The 23,875-nt window shown below is 40.9% G+C and overlaps 2 protein-coding genes across 3 annotated transcripts in view; one reads left to right on the top strand and one right to left on the bottom strand.

The window, feature by feature from the left end:
• The first annotated feature begins 833 nt into the window (after nt 1-833).
• On the top strand, nt 834-20,032 carry LOC146550996 (serine/threonine-protein kinase 38). Of its 2 annotated transcripts, none has more exons than XM_085259324.1 (14): nt 834-987; nt 8,486-8,623; nt 9,069-9,120; nt 10,044-10,166; nt 11,460-11,543; nt 11,621-11,744; nt 12,076-12,230; nt 12,456-12,567; nt 14,672-14,733; nt 15,509-15,626; nt 15,720-15,843; nt 16,015-16,110; nt 17,426-17,520; nt 17,609-20,032. In XM_085259324.1, the coding sequence occupies exons 2-14, from the start codon at nt 8,493-8,495 to the stop codon at nt 17,743-17,745; spliced, it is 1,413 nt and encodes a 470-aa protein (XP_085115450.1). In that variant the 5' UTR covers nt 834-987; nt 8,486-8,492; the 3' UTR covers nt 17,746-20,032. The 2 variants fall into 2 exon arrangements, with proteins under 2 accessions (XP_085115450.1, XP_085115451.1); XM_085259325.1 differs by having other exon boundaries at nt 840-987; nt 12,456-12,558.
• Nucleotides 19,750-23,875, bottom strand: part of pex10 (peroxisomal biogenesis factor 10) — an 8,244-nt gene continuing 4,118 nt past the window's right edge. Inside the window, exons 2-6 of the mRNA XM_085259327.1 lie at nt 23,291-23,371; nt 22,813-23,216; nt 22,408-22,574; nt 22,097-22,232; nt 19,750-20,531 (exon numbers count right to left, since the gene is read on the bottom strand). Coding sequence (XP_085115453.1) covers nt 20,463-20,531; nt 22,097-22,232; nt 22,408-22,574; nt 22,813-23,216; nt 23,291-23,371 — 857 coding nt within the window. The 3' untranslated portion in view covers nt 19,750-20,462. The remainder of the gene's footprint in view (nt 20,532-22,096; nt 22,233-22,407; nt 22,575-22,812; nt 23,217-23,290; nt 23,372-23,875) is intronic.

Here is a 23,875-nt window from a genome sequence, read left to right as displayed (position 1 = left end):
TGATGTCTCATTGCACTCTGAAATGAAAGGATAGTACAAATAAAGAATTGGAGTTGTCCTGTGAGCCGCCTATCACTCAAGCTATTAACTCTCAGAAACTTACAATACAATGTATCAGACTGTTGTTGACGGTAATGGCTTTTAGTTCCAATTAAATGCAAAAATGAAAACATTTCCCATTTGGAGGCAGCACCTTAAGCTCTGATTTAATGAAGAAATGATTATTGAAAGACTTATCAATTATTAGCAATTCATGCGTAGATAGTGTAACAAGAGGTCTACCCTACATACATGTGCTGTGAGTGATACTAAACCTAAAAATAACTCTTGGTTGATTTCTAATAAAACTTTGCAGCCGAACTTTTTCATGGTTAATTATACAGTTAACTATGAATCTTTAATTATCCATTTACACTTGTGTGAAACTTTTCCCAGCATTACCAGCAATACATTATCCTGAAATTGGACTTTGAGGATCCAAAAGAGGCCACAGGGAGTCTTTAAATACCGGACAGAGCAAAAATAAATATTATTGCGAAACTTGAGGCCACTCATTTCTCTTTATGCAGAGAATAGCCTATTATTTTATAGCTGTAACTTTATTGTTTGCTGAGTTTAAAGCTTTCTTGATTTCCTTTAAATGTGTATTATTATTTTTATATTCCTTTAAAATTGTTATTTTCTATAAAGAGCTTTGTTACTGCTGTCAAATAATGTTGCTAGCTTACAGTACAGTGCAGTAATGCCGTTGAGCTGTTTCTCGGTCGTCTTATGAGAATCAAATTATTAACATGTCGCCACGTGTTTGAGTGAACGCTCAAAGTGTCATGTATGTGACGAGCAGTGGAGAAATCCACTCTTTCCTGTGCTGGCTCACGGAGGAGGGCATGATGCGCCGCTAGGTGTCCGCTGAGTTCAAACTGCTGGTGACGCAACGCTCATCGCAAAGCAGAGCAAGAGGCGACAGCTACCGCACCTTCGACCAAGGTAAGCGAACAAAGAGTAACTCTAAAAACGTGGAATTAAACGACGACAAGTTGCTGTAGTAGCTGCTTTCTTTTTTTCGCTGCCTTGTGAAACAAGTAACGAATATGTTTTTTTGTTCCTTATTGTACTTGTGACAAACGACTGGGGCGCTTTGAGCAGATAAGTAGCTAACGTTAACTAGCTAACTTTCACTTAGCTGTTTGGTTTGGAGAACTTCAAGTCAAGTTGTAAAGCAGTGGATACGAAGGCCGGTGTTTTCTGGTCAAGGCTTTAAAAAAATAAAGACGCATACATTCAATGCTGAGGCGAAACATTTCCTCGAAAAAGGGCCGTTTTATTTTGAAGGAAGTATTGGGTATCGCTTATGTTTTCCCTCGCTGACTTTACGCTGGCAGGAACTTTAATAGCAAACTAGCTAGCTAACTAATGATAGCAAGTTAGTGTAGTAGAGTGAGATTAATGAAACTTTGTAAATTTAAAGTTCTAAACTTCAAGAGAATGAGGAAGGATCGTGAGTGTTGGCTTAAGTCATTCTCTATCCGTAATACTTTACTCTTTCAGCACATTTCAGCATATTCATGCAAATGAATTGCATGTTTGTGCATGTTGGAGGTGTTGCCACTCTTTGTTGTGATCAGTGTTCCTGTCATTACTCAAATAAGTAATTAATGCACATATTACACAGAACACTTTCCTTGAAGGTAATGCAGTAGGTTACTTGATTACACCTAGGATTTGTTACATTACTTTCATGTTGAATGATCTGAAATACTGTCTCATAATGACCAATTAACAATATAGACCCGAGGCTACAACCAACACAAATCCCTGTCCTAATGAGGACACACCTGAGCTTTCTCAGAGCATTTAGGTATGAAAACAGAGCTGATGACACAAATCAAATATAAGACACTTTAAAGTGATCCACAGAGATTCTACTGTAGGAACATGAACAGGTAGAACGGAAGCTGCAGCCTGGCTGTTCATCAGTTTGTTACCTGTTGATGTTCAGCTGTGGCTCACTTTATCACGGTGCTGGTCTGGGGTCAGAATTTACTCAGCTTTAACATCACTGTGGGCTCTCGGCTTAGCGTTAGCATGCTTGCTGTGCAGGTGCTTTCAAAGAGCCAAAGTTGTGTTAACAGTATGAGGCATTTGTATCTGTCCTCCACTTTACCATTGCGCTCTCATCCTTTTGTGCAATAAAGCTAATGTCCATAACCAAACTGAAATCAGCTGATCGTAGTGAGAGTGCAAGAATCAACAGGCAGGCAGACTAACGATTCGATATATTATTGTGTCATGAATGTTAGCCATCTGCCTCCAGATGACACATTGTTGTTGAGAAACACCATGAATCTGTAAATGTAGGCGTAATCTTTTTGTTAACAATATTAGAATTAGATTGCGGATACAAATTGGCTTTGTCCAAAAGGTGGATGAGCTCTCCCTCAGATAAAGAGTTCAGTCATTTGGGAGGGATTCAGAGTAGACCCACTACTCCTCCACATTGAAAGGACACGGCTAAAGCTGTGTCCTCCTCGGTAAAGTGTTTAGACCAAGCATGTCCTACTTGGAGGAGGCCGCAGCGTAGACCTGGGACACACTGGGAAGCTTATATCGATTGGCTGGCCTGGGAACTCTTCAATGTTTCTCCGGATAAGTTGGAGGAGGTGGCAGAGGGAGATTTGGGCTTCCCTGCTGCCCTGCAACCCGACATCAGATAAGCGGATGATTTATTATTTTGTTATTTTAGATTTAAACTTTTAATTCAGTGGCTGTCATGAACATTCAAACAGTGTGCACAGCACTAAGCACCACACTACACAGTTCATTCGTTTTTCGGATGTCATATTTTAGTAATGCGTGAACGCGTTCTGTGTTTTCATGTCATGTTAAACGTCGATTTGTTTTCATCATTTTTCTTCTGCGTTGTCAGTCTGCAGTAAGTGTGCAGTGTTGGCAAGGCGTGATGTGAGGTGCTGTGCATTTAAGCAGCATGATTCATTATTGAAGAATGTGATTCATGGTGTCAGGTGCCTTTGTTAGTTTGACACTTTCCATTACTTGCGTATCAAATTCAACCTAATACCTGCGTGTTTCTTGGTTTTTAGACTAGTCAGTTAGTCAAAAAAAATTTTCCTCGTGTAGTAGACTAAGAGATCTGAGGAAACGTTGAACATCCCTAATTAATAAATTAATAAATAAATAAGCAGTATATGCAATAATTTTACATCTTTAGAGTCTTCTTCCTTGCAGAAGAGCAAAGTGTGAACTGGAGTCAGGTTCCTTGTCCGTGTGCACAAACTTGGCTAAATAACGACAATCCTGATTCTAATAATACGTGCAGAAAGAAACAATAAAAAGGCGATAGTCTAAGGAAATACTGGAGGCAAGCTGATTGTGCTCGCAAACCCAACAAATAAATTATGTGACATTTGTTTGCTGAGGAAAGTTGTGACAATGGCGAGATTTGTGACATTTAATGTGTTTGGAGTGTGTAGTTGGTGTGCAGTCTAGTTGTTTCTTTTGTTTCCCAAAAACTCACAAGGCATTGTCAGCATTTTAATGCATTTTAATATAAATGGTTGTATATAACTGCTGCATGACATTTGAATATGACAGTTTTATATTTGGATTTCAGGTCATAACAGTGATTCATGAAACATGTTAGCTGCATTTTTTTTTTTTTTTTTTTTTTTTAGGTCCAGTGTGTCACAAACTGACCTATGAATCATTCAATCATAAACAAAAGGGATGAACCAGTGTTTCATCTACACATACCAAACAACTTGAATGCAATTTTAAATTGTATGGCTCTTTTTTTTTTTTTTTTTTTTTTTTTTTTTTTCACTAGCAGCCTATGTCACAAATGTATGATTTATTTTCTTCTTTAGCTGTACGTCAGCCATAACAGTTTGGCAGGAATGAAATAGTATTTTTGATTGACTTTTGATTCTCAAAAACTCACAATCTCAGCGAGGTTTGCAGATTTTCCTTAAAAATTTGAGGAAACTTGATAAGACACACAAAAAAACCCCAGTATGACAAAACTGTCTACAGATGAACATTATCTAAAAGACCTACCAAAGCCCTAACATAGCACCTGCGAGATGCACAGGCATGAATGAAAGAGTAGGCTGTCAAGTAGCCATTCTCAAGTAAAGGAAACATGGAGAAAAGGCTGAGCTGTGCCAAATTACACAAAAACTAGACTAAAAATCAGTGGCAACAAGTCTGATTGTACAATGAATCTAAAGAAATAGTTGTTCAGAGTGTCTACAGCGAACTGTAAACACGGTGGAGTGTCTGTCATGGTTTGAGGCTCCATTTCAGCGGTGTTTGGGATTTTGGGATTTTTTGGAATACTTTACCCAGGAGGCGACCTCCTCGACTGCCTCCTGTCTCCTTAGAGTAGCAGCTCTATTCTGAGCCACAATACGAAGTTAGTCATTAATATACTACAACAACATGGGAATAGAGCAGCTGTGATAGAATACAGCATTAACGAATCAATGGTACAGAAGTGGAGGAAGCAAGAAGAATGAATTGAATAAAGTTTGATTTATCTGACTGCTTTGTTTCGCTTAATGTGCCTTATAACCCCGTGCACCTTATAGTCCGAAAAATACTAGGGCTGCCATGATTAGTCGACTAGTCACGATTATGTCGATTATCAAAATCGCAGGCGACTGATTTAATAGTCGACTCGTCGTTTGAAGCTTTGTAAGGTCACAAAAGACACAGGAATAAGTAGTGGGATTTAAGAGTGTAATAACGGACTGAAACAGAAGATGGCAGCACTGCGTGTACAAGGATGCCAGCTGCCGTTAAACCCAGAAGAAGAAGAAGAAGCTGTGTCCCAGAATTTATAGCGCAGCCCAGCTCAGTTTCCAACAATGGCGGCAGCTAGTTAGTTTTAATATTACTCTTATTATTCTTTCTGGGTCACAAAATAAACGTTTAACATATTTTCAGTCGAGAATGTAGCTGTGTAAACCTCAAATATCTGCTCAGTTTATCAAGAACACATATTTTCAAAAGCGCTCAGACGTTTTCGGAGACATCTGTTACCCACTAGCTCGATAGCTCGCCGGGGGAAAGGCTCACTAGAGCCGGTGAGAACACCGGACTCCCGGCAAATAGTTTTCAAACCCACCGCCATCTTTCGCTACTCAGGTTAAACATATATAAGTCACTTAGATAACTTAAACCTGGCTGTAGCTCAGGTGGCAGAGCAGGTCAGCCACTAATCAGAAGGTCGGTGGTTCAATCCCAGGCTGCATCCTGGCTGCATGCCAAATATCCTTGGGCAAGATACTAACCCCATGTTTGCCTACTGGTGGTGGTCAGAGGGCCCGGTGGCGCCTGTGTCCGGCAGCCTCGCCTCTGTCAGTGCGCCCCAGGGCAGCTGTGGCTACAATGTAGCTTGCTATCGCCAGTGTGTGAATGTGTGTGTGAATGGGTGAATGACTGAATAGTGTAAAGCGCTTTGGGGTCCTATGGACTAGAAAAGCGCTATACAAATGCAGGCCGTCTACCATTTAAAAATGTTATTGTTTGGCTTTTTCCAGTGTTTTATTTGTTCCTGAGTAAATCGGTTTGTCTGAGATTAAAGTTTTTACACAGCTGAATCAAGCAGACAGTTGATTATCAGAAGTGTGAGATGCTCGAGAATATACTCCGGTGTCCTGTTATATTTTAGATAGCAAGGAGTTTATTAAACTTCACGGAAACAATCTGCAAATTTCATTAAAATGTAATAAACTATCATCTTGTCTTTATTTTTAGTTAGCACATACCTTAAACACTTAAAGCTGTAAGCTAATGATAGTTATATAAGAGCAGATGCTGCTGGTGCAATAAGCTGTACGTTTTACGTCCAATGGATGCATGATCTGATTAGTCGACTAATCGCAAAAATAATCGGTGACTAGTCGATAGGGCTGCTCGATTATGGCAAAAATGATAATCACGATTATTTTCACTGAAATTGAGATCTCGATTATTTGACGATATTTATTTAACCCTTTAAGACCTACTATAGAACCAAGTCCGCCAGAGCTTATATTATTTTTTTACATGTTGTAGTGCCATTTGTGGGAGCATTTCAAGTTGCTATACATCAATACAACTGTTATAACCCATATTTTAATGATATGTATGCATTAAGTCCACAGTAACTACATTAATTGCAAAAAAAGTGCAATAAACTACAAAAAAATTGAAAATCGTTTGTTTTGTTTTTTTACATACATTTCTAGTTAGAGAAATTTAAGAGGTTTATCCCTCAAAACTTTAAATACAAAAAAGTTGCAAAAAATAGTTTACAACAACAGGAAATTTATTTTGAGTGTCTTCATAGTTTTTTTTGGAGATATAGCAATTTTTATATACTGCAGGAAAAACAATCCTATGATGCAAATTTGCAAAGAAAACAGCAGGTGCATCAAAATAAACTTTTCCAGCAGTGCAATTGAAGTTCTAAGCATCCCAGAAACTATTCAGAAAAGTATAGAGTCAAACATGACTTATAAAAACACCAGTGTAGGCCTTAAAAGCCTATACAAGTAAAAAAACTACATTTTCCGCGAAAATGACGTCACTTCCGGTTTCGGGCAGGAAATGGCGGACATGCGATAGTTCGCGCTGACGTCTTTTTCAATGTGGGAAGTGTTACGAACAGCTGATCGGATCGGCAAAGCGTGTTTCTGGAGTATTATGTTTTTGTTCCTGCAAGCGCTTTTTATAAAATTTTTGCAAAGCTATATGTGGAAGGAAACCGTGACCGAGGACAAGCTGATGGCATAAGATGTAAGTACAACAACTCCGGTTTCATATGCAAAAAAATTATTGCGCTAGCTTGCGCGGTTCCGGTTCTACAGGGATTTAAAAATAGTTACGCAAAACGGAGCGTGCTGCTCTGACCGGCTTTAAAGGGTTAACAATAACAATGTATTGAATAATGACTTTAAAAAAATAATATAAAATAGTGTGCAAATACTGATAACAGTGCAAATGTTTGCAATATAAGAAATAAATGAAAAATTTAAACATCTATGTTTAGTTAACTTTGCAGTGTTGCTCTGTGGTCCAGCTACACTGCAGCAAAGTTTACACACTGTGTCTACTTGATCCACGTCTAACTCCGCGAACCCATAATGTTTCCACACCACTGAAGTGTTGTTTTTTTTTTGTTTTTTTGTTTTTTTATTTATACCTCTCTTTTCAACCAACAGCAGTCACTCTCTCCTCTCCAAATAACTTCTGCTTAGCTTTCCGAGCTTTGCTTGGGTTCTCTTAATTGTTGTGACGCGTGTTCGAAATGCAGAGAGGTGCGCTTGATTTGCCCAAGCAGCGCGAGAGTAAAGCACGAGGGAGGTGCAAATAATCGGCGCAGTCATTTTTAATGATCGTTGAAAGCCCAGATCGTAATCGTGATTAAAATTCGATTAATTCAGCAGCCCTACTAGTCGACTATCAAAATAATCGTTTGTGGCAGCCCTAAAAATACGTATTTGACTTTTTTATTTGGCACACTGCAGTTTAATGTAGCAAAGCACCTCTTTTTTTTTTTTTTTACTTAAGTGGATATTATACATGGTTATGCTCAGGATATCTCAGCCCATTTCTACTGGAAATGCATTTTGGTTAAACTTGGAATTTGCGTTTGCACTGTTAAATGTTTATATAGCTTTAATGCACATTAAAAAAAAAAAAAAAAAACCCAGCTGCTTGTTTAAGTAAAATAAATGGATGAGCTTTTTTTTTTTTTTTTGCGTTAGTAAAGTTGTGGAGTTGTATTTTGTCTCGCAGAAATTATATCGTTATCGCAAATTTTCAAATGTATATCATGATATATATTTTTGGCCATATCGCCCTGCCCTACCGTCCACGATCATCTAGTCCACTAGTCGCGCACATCACTAGCAGACATCATCCAAAGAAAGCTTTTGGAATATTCATCAGGAAGCCTGATAAACCTGAAGATGACTGAGAGAAATAGTTGGAAGCTTGCTTAAGAGAGTTCAGGCTGTTTTCAAAGGTAATATAGATACCTGGTTGTATCAGTATGACTGTTCAAGCTTGTTCAAATGGTCCAAACTGTTTCCTAGCAAAACATAAAGTGACATGTGGGAAAAGGCTTTTGCACAGTTGTGTTAAAGCACAATAATCAACAGTTGCTCAATTTCCTGACTTAAATGCAACTCTAACCCAGCCCTTCCACATAATATTTAAAATATCCTCCTCTGGTCTGGTGTCAGTTTTTTTACATGTTAGATTTCCTCATTGTTTCTTCATAGCAGCATTGTCACAGGCAGCAGAGCCTGCTACTTTCCTTCCTCTTTCTGTGGACCAACGGTCTTCTTATTTCATAGTTTAGTATTTTTAGATGTGGGAAATCTGAGATTACCATAACACGAAACATGTTTTAATAGAGCAGATGTCTTCTCTGCATCCTTCAGTGCACAACTCTTTGCTCTTTTTATTGTCTCAGGTAAAGCATGGCAATGACCAGCCAGACCTCGTACCCCTCCATGAGTAACCACACCAAAGAGAGGGTCACCATGGCCAAAGTGACCCTGGAGAACTTCTATAGTAACCTCATCGCTCAGCATGAGGAGAGAGAGATGAGGTAACGCTCACAAGCTTTAGTGCTTCTTACATGAACAAAGGCTAACGTTGCCATTTTAGCTTTAGTTATGAGCTACAAAAAAAAACAGTGGGCCGATTAATTTGTCCTCCAAATAAAACAACTAACCACTGAATTCGCAGCACAACTGAACCTGATGGCTAATGCATGGACAACCCACTTTGTTTGTTTTGGTTCATCAGGATGTGGCTCCTGTCAGTATTACACTGAGGAGGGGTCACTTCCTGTTGTGACATTCACAGTACAGTATAGTCATAACCTCGTCCTGACTGGTTTATTGCATTTTTAGTACAGAACGTTTTTGCTATATGAAAATGATAGGGTAGTAAAAGTGCACTAAAGCTTTGTTCTGTGTTTGTCATGTGTTTAATAAAGAAACATAATAACTTATGCCTGTAACCAGTAATAAGCTGTGCTGTGGTTTCAGGCAGCAGAAGCTGGAGAAAGTTATGGATCAGGAGGGCTTGGCTGATGAAGAGGTGAGTAAGGTGTTTACTGACCCGTGTGTTCTGGAGACTTATGTCACAGTGTGTGTAATCTCCGTGTTGGTGTAGGTCAGGTAGAGCAGGTCAGCTACTGATTGGAAGGTTGGTGGTTCGATCCCTGGCCCTACCAGGGATTGCCAAATATCCTTGGGCAAGATACTAACCATCTGAGTATGAATGTTAGCTACACAGCACTAAAGTATAGAAGAAAGTGCTTGTATGAATGAGTGTTATTGGCATGAGGCATGTTGTATAGAGCGCTTTGAGTACTCCGGGAGAGTAGACAAACACTATATATAAGAATCAGTGCACTCAAATGTTATACTCAAAGAGTGTAACGGGAACAACCAATCAGCTGTTGTATCTCCAGCTGTCTGTGTCTGCTCCAGAGTATAATAAAGTCTCACAGTGGACATGAAACGCTTCATGTACAAAGGCTAATTTACAGCATGGAGCCCTGCTCTCAAACAGCCTCTGTAGCTGCATTTAAAAAAGAAATCGGAACTTAAAGTTTTAAAAATGAGTCTGGTTGCTTTTGGTCAGTAGACTTCCATTTGTTTATGTTAACTAACTGGTAACAGAACCAATAACACGGGGGGATTTCAACTATAAACCAGTCTAAGGGATCACCTTTGTGCTACCTCGGGCTGCAACAATGAGCTTGATGTTTAAAAAATCATGGCTATACCGTCCACTTTCACTGGCAGTCCCTTAAACAGTAAACAGTTCTTCATTCTTTTAGCTAGAAGCACTGAAAATCCACCAGACAGTAATCTAAGCTGGGCTGTTGGAAGTCATTTTTCTTTCTTACATCTTAATTTGCTTAACAGTAAATTTTAATTATTGCTTTAAAATAAGACACCTCTGAAGTGTGAATTAAACAGTATAGTGTATTTAAAGTGCTGTGTCCTCTGCAGAAACGTATCCGGCGCTCTGAGCATGCAAGGAAGGAGACCGAATTTCTGCGTTTGAAACGTACTCGACTGGGTCTGGAGGACTTTGAATCCCTGAAGGTGATTGGCCGAGGAGCTTTCGGAGAGGTAAAAAGCATTTGATGCTGTTGTTTTGAAACATGGAAAAAAACGGAAACAATTCTAACTCTGCTCATCACTGTGTAGAAATGCACCAATTACAATTTTGACGTACACGTTGAAGTTTGCTAATGCAATAACTCTAAAATGAGGTGACGAAGTTTCAAATTGATAGTGTAGGTGTATCTGCTGAAAATTTCAGATGAGTTTAAATGTCGGTGACCTAAACCTCAGGGTGAAGGTTAGACGTCAAGTCTTGTAAAAATCTTGTGAATGCAATAGCTAGGCAAAAAGCCCACATGGGATTTTGAAACTGATACTGTAGCTGGTCTATGCTAGGAGACTGAGGGGAGCTCATTCTGATTTAAACTGTTGCTTTAAAGGTTCAGTGAACATAGAACTTTACTCCAACGGAACATGAGATAAGAAATACTTTATTTTTGTCCACATTTGAGATATTTTTTGTTACAGCATTTAAAAAAACCAAATGTAACAAGTAACCACGTCTTGACTGTTACATGTTGCTGATTCCTCATGTTACTAGCTCCAGTGCTGGTCCCTCAGCATATCACTGCAGAGTGTAGTGCACTCGCTTCACCTGGTTGATTAGAAAAAAAATTCCATCATTTAAAGAATCTCTGCTTCATTAGTAGATCTGTCCTCTATGGAAGCCCATTTCCGCCACTAAAAAAAAAAAGTATCCATAACTCGAATTTTCACATTATTTTCTCGAAATTTTGACTTATTAACTCGAAATTTTCAGAAAAGTAACTCAAAATTTCGAGTTAGCTCTGCCAATCAGTAATCTACGTTAATGATGTCATTTCCCTCAAGTACTGCTACAGCTAAGCTACCAGTATTACAGCCAGTCATGAATGCACATGAATGAATTGCTGAGTATTTTCAGCCAGGCTTCACAAATGATGAAATCCTTGTGTTATTAGCTGAATCACATGGCGTTAAAATCAGCAAACGTACTCTCGAAAACTCTGTTGCGGTCCGGTTTTGAGTGCGCATTACTCTGCGCCATATGCTTCTGGGTAACAAGAAAATGACTTCGTTCACGCAGATTGGCAGAGCTAACTCGAAATTTCGAGTTAATAAGTTAAATTTTTGAGAAAATAACTCAAAATTTGGAGTTAAGGATACATTTTTTTTAGTGGCAAAAACGGGTTTCCATAGTCCTCTCCATCCATCCTGCAGTCAATCAGTGAAAGAAGAAGAGAGGCTAACTTCTGGGCAGGAGAAGCTCCCACACCCATCATCAGCTTTTTGATGAGCACTCTTGATTTCTACTTGCAGGTACGCTTGGTGCAGAAGAAAGACACCGGTCATGTTTATGCTATGAAGATCCTCCGCAAAGCTGATATGCTTGAGAAAGAACAGGTGAGCTACAGGATACACACCCTGGAGTGCTGCCCTTTGACATGTGTGTGTAACCCCTTCTTCCTGTCCATGTACAGGTTGGTCACATCCGTGCTGAACGAGACATTCTGGTCGAGGCCGACAGTCTGTGGGTGGTCAAAATGTTCTACAGTTTCCAGGATAAGCTGAACCTTTACCTCATCATGGAGTTTCTACCTGGAGGTACGAACGGGGCGCTGCTCAGCATGAAAAACTGCTGTGACACAAGAATGCTGTTGCCATCTTCAATAGTACTGTAGCTGCACCCCTCTATAAGTCTGGCAGTCAGTTATGATTTCATCACTCACAGTCAAAAACAGTTTAGGGGAAAAAACTAGTCATCCTGTTGCTTCACATTAACAACACTCTCATGTCTCTGTGTTTTGTTTGTTTTTGTTTTTTCGATGCATTGCACAGACGTTGATGCTAATTAGTAAAATAAACCCGCTTAAATGTGCTGGAAACCGTATTCATCCGTCCTGTAGAATGACTGTTCTCTGCTGCTGTGGTGCAGGCGACATGATGACCCTGCTGATGAAGAAGGACACTCTGTCAGAAGAGGCTACGCAGTTCTACATAGCAGAGACGGTGCTGGCCATTGACTCCATCCACCAGTTGGGCTTCATCCACAGAGACATCAAACCAGACAACCTGCTGCTGGACTCCAGGGTGCGTCCGAGCTCTCGTTTTTACTACACTCACGTTTTCTGTGGAAACACCATTTTTTTTAAAATGATTGGAACATGTGACCATAGCTAGACTGAGTTTCTGTTTGGTCTGTTTATCTATGAGGAACTTTGACCTTTGGTCACAGTGGGGCACACGTCTGGTTTTGTGACCCTGGTATGACGTCATACTTTGCTGCTATGTGTAATGTTGTGCTCTTGGTTTCAGGGTCACGTGAAGCTGTCTGACTTTGGGCTGTGCACAGGCTTAAAGAGGGCTCATCGGACTGAGTTCTACAAGAACCTGAACCACAGCCTGCCCAATGACCTCAGTAAGCAAAGTCAGCAAAGTTCATTTAATTCAAATATGGCTTGCATGCAGCCCCCGTCACTTGCTTGCATTTAACTTGTTTCCTTAAAAACAGTGCTCACAGCTCAGAAGTTTGACCACGGTCAGTGTGAGCAGACTTCCTCCTCTGCTCAGTTTTCCATAAATCAGATGACAGGAAATGTGCAGGATTGCTAGGAATACTGCTATAAGTTGGATGTTTCTACACAGTGTCTGAGTGTTTGCAGTCACATTTGACATGGTGACTATAATATCTGGGCCTACAGTACTGTACAAAAGACTTTTATTAAAATGTGCACACAACAGAATTTGTACAGTTCTAGTAAGGATGAAAGTCAGGCTGCAGCGATTGATTATTTTAGTAATTGAGTAATCTTATCGATTATTCCATCGATGAATCGTATAAGAAATAGCTTTGCAATAATAAATATTTAATATACAAAGAGAATAAACACGGGTCTTTTAAAATGAACTGCTCAGTGGTTTCCATTTTAGAAACTGTAACATTAACTCAACCCTTAGGCTGTTTTTATATAAAATATTACATTAAAATTTTAAAAGAAAACACTTCCTTAAGTGCCAAAATCTATAAATGCTCTAAAGTTCTCTCTGACAGTGTTTTATCTCGTGGATGAGGTATCTGGTGTGCACATGTTCAGTGTTTGTGTGTGGGTTTGTGTGCAGCCAGTGACTGTAAGCCTTACACGGAGCGTGTGCTGGCTGCAGTGAAGGAAGGCCAGTTTGCTGTGCTGCTGAAACAGATGTTATGATGCAGATGTTCATTCATTCTGATAACAACCTAAAATTGCTTGGCTCAGTGTCTTAGTTTTACTGGCTTGTGAAAAGGTGTTTATTTATTTTTAAATATTAATGTTTAATTCATTTCAATTAACACTTTTAATCTGAAAAGTGTTACAAAGGCTTAATATGGTCCAGTACACCCAATGCCCCCCTTTAGACTCCCCCCGTTTGCTGCAGGCATCAAATAGGACAGCTGCTGTACAAACAGGCTAAGTTAGCAGTTCATCTGCAGGTTTAAATGCAATCTCTGGAGGCTTACTGCAGATTTCTGTGTGAAACAAACAGCAGCTGCTGAGTTTGCTTTTCTTCATGTTGGAGTTTGTTGATCAGCTGCTTTGATGAAGGACACTTACTTTTTCAAAGTAAAGGTTTTAATGGTGATCGCAGGAGCAGCGCTGCTGTTTTGGACGACAAACACTTTCTTTCACTCACTGTCTGTAAGGACTCCACCTCTTTGTGTTTGTGTGTGTGTGTGATCAAACTATGACAGCATCATATTCATCAGTGTTTTTGTTTAAAACTAGCGGCTGTGTGGGCTCGTTATACGTTTTATTCACGCGCTGCTTCTAAATACGTTTCTATTGCAGGTTTGTTTTTAGCTCCAAATGTGTTGAATTATTCCAAATACTTGATGAATCGCTGCAGCCTTACTTGAAAGTCGGACACTTTTATTCCTCAGCACAGGTGCGCGCGCTCTCTCTCGCTCTCTCTCTCTCTCTCTCGCTCTTTAATTATTTCTGTAAGGAGTCTTCAGGAGTACTTCTCCTGAACACTCTAAAGCTCTTATTTGGATGATGGCTGCCATTTGTATCATCCTTTCAGCGTGATCCCACTCTGCCTCCATAATGCTGGGATCTGGGCAGGCCAGTCTGAGTGTATTCCATTGTGTGTTTGTCTATCCAAGAATGGTTTCACTGCTTTGGCAGTGTGGGTGAAATCATTGTCATGCTGGACAAATTAAGCCACTGGCAATCAGATACTTTCCAGATGGTGTACCAGATGGTACATTTCTGTGTATTGAAGCATTGGCTGAAGTGCAGCCTCAAAACATGAGCTGTTGTGACTGGTTTCAGTCTGGTTCTTGTATAGTTTGGCACACCTCAGCCTTTTCACAGTTGTGTTCACACAGTGATCATAGACATCATGCTGAAACAGCAGGCCTGACCGTGAGGAAGACTTGCACTCACCTTCAGTGGCACAAATGTTATGTATTCAATGACTGATGAGAGCCTCGCTGTTTGTATGCACAGTGATGGAGTCGTAGCTTTTAATATGGAGTTGTCTTGCCTACACAGCATCCCAGAACATGAACTCTAAGAGGAAAGCAGAGACCTGGAAGAGGAACAGGAGGCAGCTGGTAGGTTTGAACACACATGTGATTAGAAAGTGTAGAAAATGTCTGCTATTTGGTATTGTGCTCGATTGGATTTGGTAACACCACAAAAACAATGTTAATGGAAATATTTTTGTCATTGGGATAGTTGTTAGAAATCGTACATGGCGCCACAGTCAGGGGCTCACGATAAACCCCAGAGCCAAATGTTACTAGTTGTGAATAAAAAGACAAACCCACGGGAGTATTTGATTGTACAATTTGAAATGTAAAAAAGAAATGCTCAGTGCGTGGAGCGGGCGACCACATGCCATAAGGCTGAGAGCGGACGGCCGGGTTCGAGTCCACCCCGCATGTCTTCCCCTCACTCCTCTGCCCCCGCTGTAATGAAATGCTCATTATTTAAACTATTAATTCATTGAATCTACAGAAAAAGTGTAATAATGTGCTCTTCTTGAAACTTATGACGACAGCAGCATTTGAAGGATGAAAGCACAGTGTTATGCTTTTCACGGTCAATAAAGTCCTGCATGTTACCGACATATAAAGCTCATATTCATTTATTATAATAATGTAAATGTATGGCACAAAGGAAGCATGACATTGTGTGGCTAGAATTACAATCTCACTTCCTTTTGTTTTGATTAGATCAGCCCTGAGTTAAATCTTGATCTTACCCGGTGCAGACAAAGCAATGTCTTTGTGAAGCCTGTCTGTGGGAAGTGTAACATTTAAACAAAGGTGGTAGCTTTTCCCATCCTTTCATCCTATGTATTGACCCCCTTCCTTTATCCATCAGGCATTCTCCACAGTGGGAACACCGGACTACATTGCTCCAGAGGTCTTCATGCAAAATGGATACAACAAACTGTGTGACTGGTGGAGCCTGGGTGTGATCATGTATGAGATGCTGATAGGTAATTTTTCAGGAAATGAATCTTATTCACCTTTTGAGGTTATTATAAGATGGACTTTTATAATATCTGATTCCTGTTTTTTGGTCTGTGCAGGTTATCCTCCATTTTGCTCAGAGACGCCACAGGAGACGTACAGAAAAGTGATGAACTGGAGAGAAACACTCGTCTTTCCTCCAGAGGTGCCTATATCGGAGAAGGCCAAAGACCTCATTCTCAGGCAAGTGCACCTCTGCTTTCCTTCATCTCCCATCCTGTCATAGTAGTTCATGCTGTTGTCACTCTTGTTTTGTATGCGGACCATGGAGGTTTCAAAAATGTCAACTTTCTAATGGCTTCTAACACCTGAGGTGTTTGTATTGCATTGTACTAACTGATCGTGAGTTTACAGGTTCTGCTGTGAGGAGGAGCACAGGATTGGGGCTTCGGGCGTGGAGGAGATCAAGTCCAATCCTTTCTTTGAGGGCGTAGACTACGACCATATCAGGTGGGCATACTTGCCACGCACGTTAAAGATGGTTGTGCTGACATGTTGAATTCTCAAATGTCTTCATTTTAAATTGTAATAATCAACTTAACATAAACAGAAGAACCCAGAATCTCTGAGAGTTGTGAATGTGCCTACAGGTCAACAGGAAGGCATTTAAAAATGAGTTTCATTAGATGATCTTTGTCTGGCTGGAGTCCTGTGCACCCTCAGATGTCCTTGAGGATGAAGACCCTGGTCCACTGTTTTGTGACCAGGACAAAAAAACCCCACATTATTTATCCCGTATCTAAGGTTTGACTAACAGGCAAACCTTGGCGTACACCTTCCCTGACAGGCAGGCGCTCGAGTCCCCTTTCTTAAACATAGGAACCACTACCCCAGTCTGTCAGTCCGGAGGCACCTCCCCAGATCTCCACGTGACATTTCAGAGGCATGTCAGCCAAGGATTAGGGTCACCCTCCCCTCATCCCGAGACGCTGTTTCCTCTATAGAAAGCGTGTCAGTGGGATTACAGACATACTTTCGGCCTCTGCAACACGTTCCCAGTGATCCCTCACTATACACTTGGGTGCACCCTGTCAGTCTCTCTCTTTACGTGAAGGTTCAGAACATACAGCCACAGATCCGATGAAAGAATTCCAAAATCAATCATCGACCTGTGCCCTAGGGTGTTGTGGTGCCATGTGCACTTATGGACATCCTTATATTTGACTGCAGATTGAAATAGAGTCAAGGCCCTCTCTACAAGTCTGGTTCCAGAGCCCAAGCCATGCGTTGAGGTTAGCGCAACTGAGCCGACATCTCTCAAACTCACACGCTAGCTCAGGCTCCTTCCACGCAGGAAGGTTGACGTTCCACTTCCCGATAGCCAGTCTCTGTATCTAGGGATCGGACCTCGGGCCTCTGCCACCGACACACACACTTCATTTGATGCTACTGCGCCACCTGTAGGTGCTGGGCCTAAAAGAGGGTAGCCCAAGCTGGGCACAGCCACCAAACGCTCTCTCTCCAGTTTCTTCCCCAGGCCTGGCTCCATAGGGCGGGGCCCCCGTAACTCTATCCCGGACAGGGTACACTGGTACCTTGGTCATCTTTTATCAGTAGGGGTCAATTGAATCGCTCTTCATCGTTTGCCTTGGGAGATCCTACCAGAGGTCAGCATGGCCCTTGGGATCACTGGGACACACAAAACCCTCCAACAAAGTAATGCGGCGATTTGTGGAGAGGACCGTTAGCCATTCAGGCAATTTGCTGATTCTGTTTTCAAATGCAAACTTTGACTTTCGTTTTGTAACTTTACTGATGTTTCCAGGGAGAGGCCTGCTGCCATTCCCATAAATATCAGAAGCATTGACGACACCTCAAACTTTGACGAATTCCCTGATTCAGATATCCTCACACCTACAGGTACATACAGTGTAGCTCCAAATATTTCATGCTTTGTTGTGAAATCTCAGATTATTAAAATGCCTTACTACTTGTTGTGTTACTCCAGCCACTCAGGTGTCCAATCAGGCTGAAGCTGATCTGAAGAACAAGGACTGGGTCTTCATAAACTACACCTACAAACGCTTCGAAGGCCTGACGGCTCGAGGTGCCATCCCGTCCTACATGAAGTCGGGGAAAAGATGAACACCACCACACGGGTGCTTGTCCAACTCCTCCATGAATCCTGAAGGAGCTGTCTCGAGTCCTGAAAGAACTGTCTGTGTGGTGTCACACAGCTCTTTGCAAATAAAAAGGGGACTACTTTTCCTCTGTTGCTTTCCACAGGAATGTTTCGTTTCACTAGTAGGAACTGCTGCAATCATTCTGCAGCTGTTCGCTCTATCTAATGCTTCCGAGGGTACTTCTCTACTTCCTGCTCACAATGACACTGAACTGGGAATAATATGTCCACTTGTATTTTCCACCAGTGGCTGCAGATGGTTTTCTTCACTCCTGATAGCACCATTGATGTTCCCTGTGTGTAAAATGAGCACACTGTTGTTGGACTTACCAAGTGCTCTTGTCTTTCCAAACCAGCACATCCCCCTCCTTGAAATTATTTTTTTAAACATGTCAACTTGAAGATGGCATCAAATCGTCACGTGACATGAAATAGATGCTTTTCAGGGATTCCCTTCTTATGTTTCCTTTTTCTGGGCTTGTCTAAAGTGCTGCTGGCTTCTTAAGATCAAACCAAAGACTGAACTGAATGTTTGATCTCTCCATTTCTTCACTTCCACTAACTCTGTTGTGCTTGTTTAGGTTAAAGCGTGCATATTTGAGAATTATGAATTTTATGGAACAAACACACACAGATCATGTGACATTTGACCCCATCATGTCTGCCTTCTGCACCTTAAATGATGTGGATGTCGCTGTAGTATAATCAAGCCTCCAGCTCCTTATATTGCGTGCTTAAAATAATAGTTTGGGTTTGACAGGGCAGGGGAAGGAAACGCCCACTAATGGCTGTGCTCATTATTTAATGTGCAACTAATCATTTTGAATTGGTGACTTGTTTTCAGAGTTATAGAGACAAATGTTACAAATGTTCAGGAGAGCCAACCAGCAAGCATCTTTAGTTAAAGGGGAATATATTTTAATTAAAATGGATTATAAGATTAAATTGAAGAATGAATAATTGTTTGAGTGATTGACTAACAGTCTTATGATGGATGTGCGACTGACTAGTTGTTACCAGACACTAGTCGGTTAACAATTTCAGAAACTTTTGTATTATGCATAAAAGTGAGGGTTTTAAGACATGATTATTGGTCCATTAATATGTAGCTTTAAATGGTGTTAACACTTTGACCCCAGGATTGTGCTCCAGCTCTGTTAATGGTTCTTTGCCACCTCTGCGCTTATCACTGCTTTCAAAGCACTTTGGACTGGTTTGATTTTCCTTCAAACTGGTTTGCTGCAGCTTGAAATCTATTTGATGTGATAAAGAGGTGGTGAAATGGCTTGAACATGAGTTTGTCTCCACTAAAGAGCAGACAGGACCAGTGGGGAGTCGGTCCATCCACATTGAGGGCTAAATGATTCTTCAGTGAACACAATATCCAGAATGCTGTCATTTAAAGTGAATGTAAATGAACTTTTTTGGAATTGTGGGAAAGTGCTTTTTGCCACAGTAGTTTCAAAATGCTGTTTGTTTGAATGAGGTGTAGACCCCCCCCCCCCTCTTTTTAACTTCAGCGAATCCAAACTCTTAGCAATGTTGTTAAATTGTATTTTGATCAGATTAATGCTGTGTTTTTAAATGATCAGATGTAATATTTCCAAGATGAAACTCTGCTCGTATAGTTGAAGCTGTATCCAAAGATATCACGGATGTTAGACTGGTTTGTGAAAACTAAATGTTTGGTTTGTTTCTCATGTTTCTGCTGGAATGGTCTTCTGCGAGTCTTAAATCAAAGATTTGACTTTTCTATGTAATATAGTATATACAGGTAGTGGGTAGATAAATCTCAGTACATTTTAGGATACAGTGCTCCTTTTATTTGAATGGCTGGGTTCCATTTTTTTAACAGTCTGTTATGATGCTCCAGCTCTGCATGCTTTAACCAAACCGTAGATGTGGTGGCTTAAAGAAACTGATGTAGAATGACTTGTTTTATTGGGTGTGTGTGCGCGCGCGCATGGTTGTTTTTTTTTTTTTTTTTTTAAACCAGCAATGTTTGCAGATGCTGTGCTCGTCATTATGCTCTGCATGTCGTCTGAGTCAGATAAGGGCTTTGGAGAAGGTGGATGTACAATATTTATATACCACTGTTTGCTGTTGTACGTTTTCTAATATTTGACAATTAATTATTCTGCACTTCCTGTATTGCTTCTGAACTCTGTAGCATTATATTTTTATTTATTTATCTACTTTTAACCAAGAAGTGAACCTCTTGGTAATTAAAAAAAGTATTTTGCAAGAGTATTATGGGCCCAGGTTTGCAGTATTAATACTGCATATTCTTCGAGAAGTCTTGCACAACTAGAATCGAAGCAAAGACCACAGACACTAAGCTCCATCATAGACTGGTCGTTTTTTTTTCAGCCATAGAGTACGTAGAGCCCTTCACTGGTTCCGTGTCTCGTCATATTTGCAGCCTTATTCCAAAATATGAGCAGGATACGGCTCATCTGCTACGTTTTATCCGAGGAGCGTGCTACTACAGAAATGCAAAAACTAACAGAAACAGAGGCTGCAACACAAATCATGTACATGTTTGTATTCATATTTTAATACTTAATGTTTATTGGTAACATATTTTCAATTTTCTTTTAATAATGCAAAAAAAAGAAAAGAAAAAAGAACAAGTTGTGTTTTCTGCAGTTGAGTTGATTACAGTGGAGGCTCTGTGGTTCTAGCTGTAGTTCCTCAGGTACACCAGTCTGTGAGGCTGGAACTTGTCCCGACACAGGGGGCACTCTGCCTGTAAAACACATGAGGTCAGGTGAAGACTGCTCTACCATCTATTAATGCTTCAACATTAAGTATCATCAGTCTATCTTTAATCATGGCCATGTACTGCACTTACTGGTAATTAAACATAGATTTAAGATGTCAGTTGACCAGCCTAGCTTAGCCAGTTATGGACCGATCTCAGGCCTTTAGTTTCTATTTCAAAGAGACTCCTGTGCTGTGAAACAGCAGACTGAAAGGTTTACAGAAAGCTCTTGCATGCAGAAGCACACATTTTCATTACATAGCAAAGACAAAGGCCTTGATGTCAGTTGATGTCTAAACTCAGATGATGTTAAGAATCTTAGAAACCTTTTGTCTAACTACACTCTGGATGGCTTTAACGACCACGATGTGTAAATATGTAAGACTGCACAATATAGAGTGATGCTGAAAAAAACGAGTTCATATAATGATTACTTCTGGCTGGACTGATAACAATGAACTACGAGTTATTATCAGGTTGTCTCAGAGGGCAGGTAAAAAATGCTGCAGTGAGTAGAGACAGCGTGTTTCTCCTATACTGGCTCCTCTTCATTGGCTCCCTGTTAAATCTTAACATCTGCTCCCACACAAGGTCTTGAATAATCATGCCCCACGGTACCAGATCACCACAGTGCCTCTTTTTATATACACCCACAAACCGCAAGCAAGCCTGCATTAGTAGCTGAAGGTGTGAAGCCGACGGTGCCACAGGAAGGCAGCCCAACAGGAAGGAAGCATGGTGGAGCAGTTGGTGTCTGTCTTTGCCTACTTTCAGTTTATAGGACTATCCGTTGGATGACGTGCCCAAAAAAAGGAATTAAAAATTAAATGTATCTTTTTTCCCCCATTTCTTGTTTCTATCTTTTAATTAGATAGAAAAGTAAGACTTGCACTTAGGCACCTCCAGAGGACAGAAAGGACTCACGTCAGAAAGAAAACTGCATTCTTTCTGCTGTAAAACTTGGTCACTGAAGAACATTCAGGGAGGGGCAGCCGTCTGTGAAAGCCAGCTGTGGGAGGAGCATAGCACGACCACACACCACAAATCAGCAGAATTCCTGTTATAGGAACAACATCTGCAGAGACCGTCCAGGGTACACCGGGATGCTGACCCTCAAAAACTACCTGTACTCCTGTTCCAGGATTCCCCTGTGTTCATTGGTTAAACAAGCTAGCTTGTAGATTTAATCAGCTGTTAAGTGTCTTACTGGTGTAAATGTAAGCAACGCTGCCCACCACGACTGAACTGGCATCACTGTGGGCAGACTGGAAAATGTCTACATTCAAAGTTTCAAAATTTTCGATCAGTTATTTCTGCCCATTTTAATGTTCAAGTTATTAAAAATGTGCGCTTACAGTGCGTTTCATTAATTATCAAACATGTCAGAAGCCAGTAAAAGGACATTGGCTTGGCTACAAATACCATTAGTGTCAGTAATCTAGTAAGCATTTTGGTTCTTTCTTACTTTATTTTGACAAGACGGCAACAGGAACTTAATGACAGCTGACACTGCTGTTTGTCCAATAACACTGAAGATGGTGCACACTGACCTTGGTGTTGCACCACTCTGTGATGCACTCCCAGCAAAACAGGTGTCCACAGGGGGTGGAGGTGGAGTGTCTCCTCTCCTCCAGGCAGAGGATGCAGAGGGCAGCTCTGGGGCCGGAGCTCTGTCTGTGCTGTGGACTACACAGACATACTTCAATTAAATGTTTGTTTTTTGTTTTTTTATAAAGACATGAATTTCATCAGGTTTTATTTCTAGAATGCGTTTTTTGTAGATTAAATCTTGCTGGAACAGGAACGATGCCCCGACATGAGCACATGGTGCTGGGATTTAAGCTGTCACACCAGTGTGTACCTGAGCTTCCTGTGGAGACTCCACTCCTGCCTGGCTCTCTGTCTCTGTCTGAAGTTGTTGAGTTGCAGACACACAGTGATGAGCAGCTGGAGGAGGGACATGACTCCCAGTAACCTGTAACTGCTCCCGACGGTGCTGTCGTTACTGTTCAGCCCTACCACACGCATCTAAAACACACACACACATTCATGAAGATACGAGCTGTAGGATGAAATGTCACTTTCATTGGACTCCAAGTAAAATCAGGGTCACAATTCTGCGAAGAAGAGTAGCACAGAATTCATCCACAGTGATACCAAAGATGATCTGATGCGTCTAAGTATGACAAATATGCAAAAATCAACAAAACGAAAGAAATCAGGGACAAATATTTCCTACAGCACTGGATTTTTTTAAATTACCTACATAACTAATATCAGCCACTCTCTTGGACAGGTGATGGAACGACCCGCTGACGTAAAACAGAGCCGAGTGGAGGCGATAGAGGAGGGTCAGGCTCTGCTGGAGGACAAACACAGCGTTCAGACACGCCCTCCTCTGGGGCTCTGAACACAGCGCCGCCGCTTTCTGGACCCATCTCCTCAGCCAAGACTCGAGGCTCCATGGCACAGACCCCACCTGCTGCCGACGGCGGCTCTCCTGCCCGCCTTCAAGCTCGTTCTCCAGACACACCAGCAGCTTGTCCAACAGATAAGGAACGAAGGCGTGGCAGAGGACAAACACACCTCGTCTGGCTGGAGAGGGGATCTGACGTTTAGTGGGATCCACTTGGACAATGTTAACATATTCCTCACCCAGAGTCTGATAGCCTGGAGAGGAGAACCATCGATCAAAACAGGAAATCTGCTAAATGCCTTAACTAAACATGGTTTATGGTGACTACCCAAGAATGTTGTTAGGCCAAAATATGCAAGATCTGACAACAGCTCGATCTCCTTCCTCCACTCCAGCCATCGTCTGGATCCTACAGGGAGATGAAGAAAACATACGGAGGCTACAGTCACCTCACTTTGGCAATATCATATAATGCCCAGCATGAAATATGTTTGATTAATATCATCCCACAGACAAATATCTTTACAGTGCATATACACATGGATTATACACGGAGACAAACTTGTATTTGTCCGACAGCTTCAGCTTCTGCTTACATGGGTAAAAAGAAAACTCACAAGCTGCATGTTTCTGATCAAATAAAGAGTAGATTATAAATTAAATATTCCTTTATTGGATGAGAAAATCTCACTATATCATAACAGTTTTAGGTCAGATGGGCTGATTTTGGCTAAACAGTCCAAGAGCAGAAACGATACAAACACCAAACGCTTACGTCAAAACACACACATGTGCAGCAGTATATATACACATACATACATATGTGTGTGTGTGTGTGTGTGTGTGTATATGTATATATATATATTTTTATATATATATATATATATATATATATATATATATATATATATAT

The sequence above is a fragment of the Mchenga conophoros genome, linkage group LG20, assembly GCF_057382185.1.
Source record: "Mchenga conophoros isolate Kocher_MC1m ecotype Shallow Benthic linkage group LG20, M_conophoros_male_GT1.1, whole genome shotgun sequence".
Classification (NCBI taxonomy): domain Eukaryota; kingdom Metazoa; phylum Chordata; class Actinopteri; order Cichliformes; family Cichlidae; genus Mchenga; species Mchenga conophoros.
This window is presented reverse-complemented; position numbering and strand designations above follow the sequence as displayed.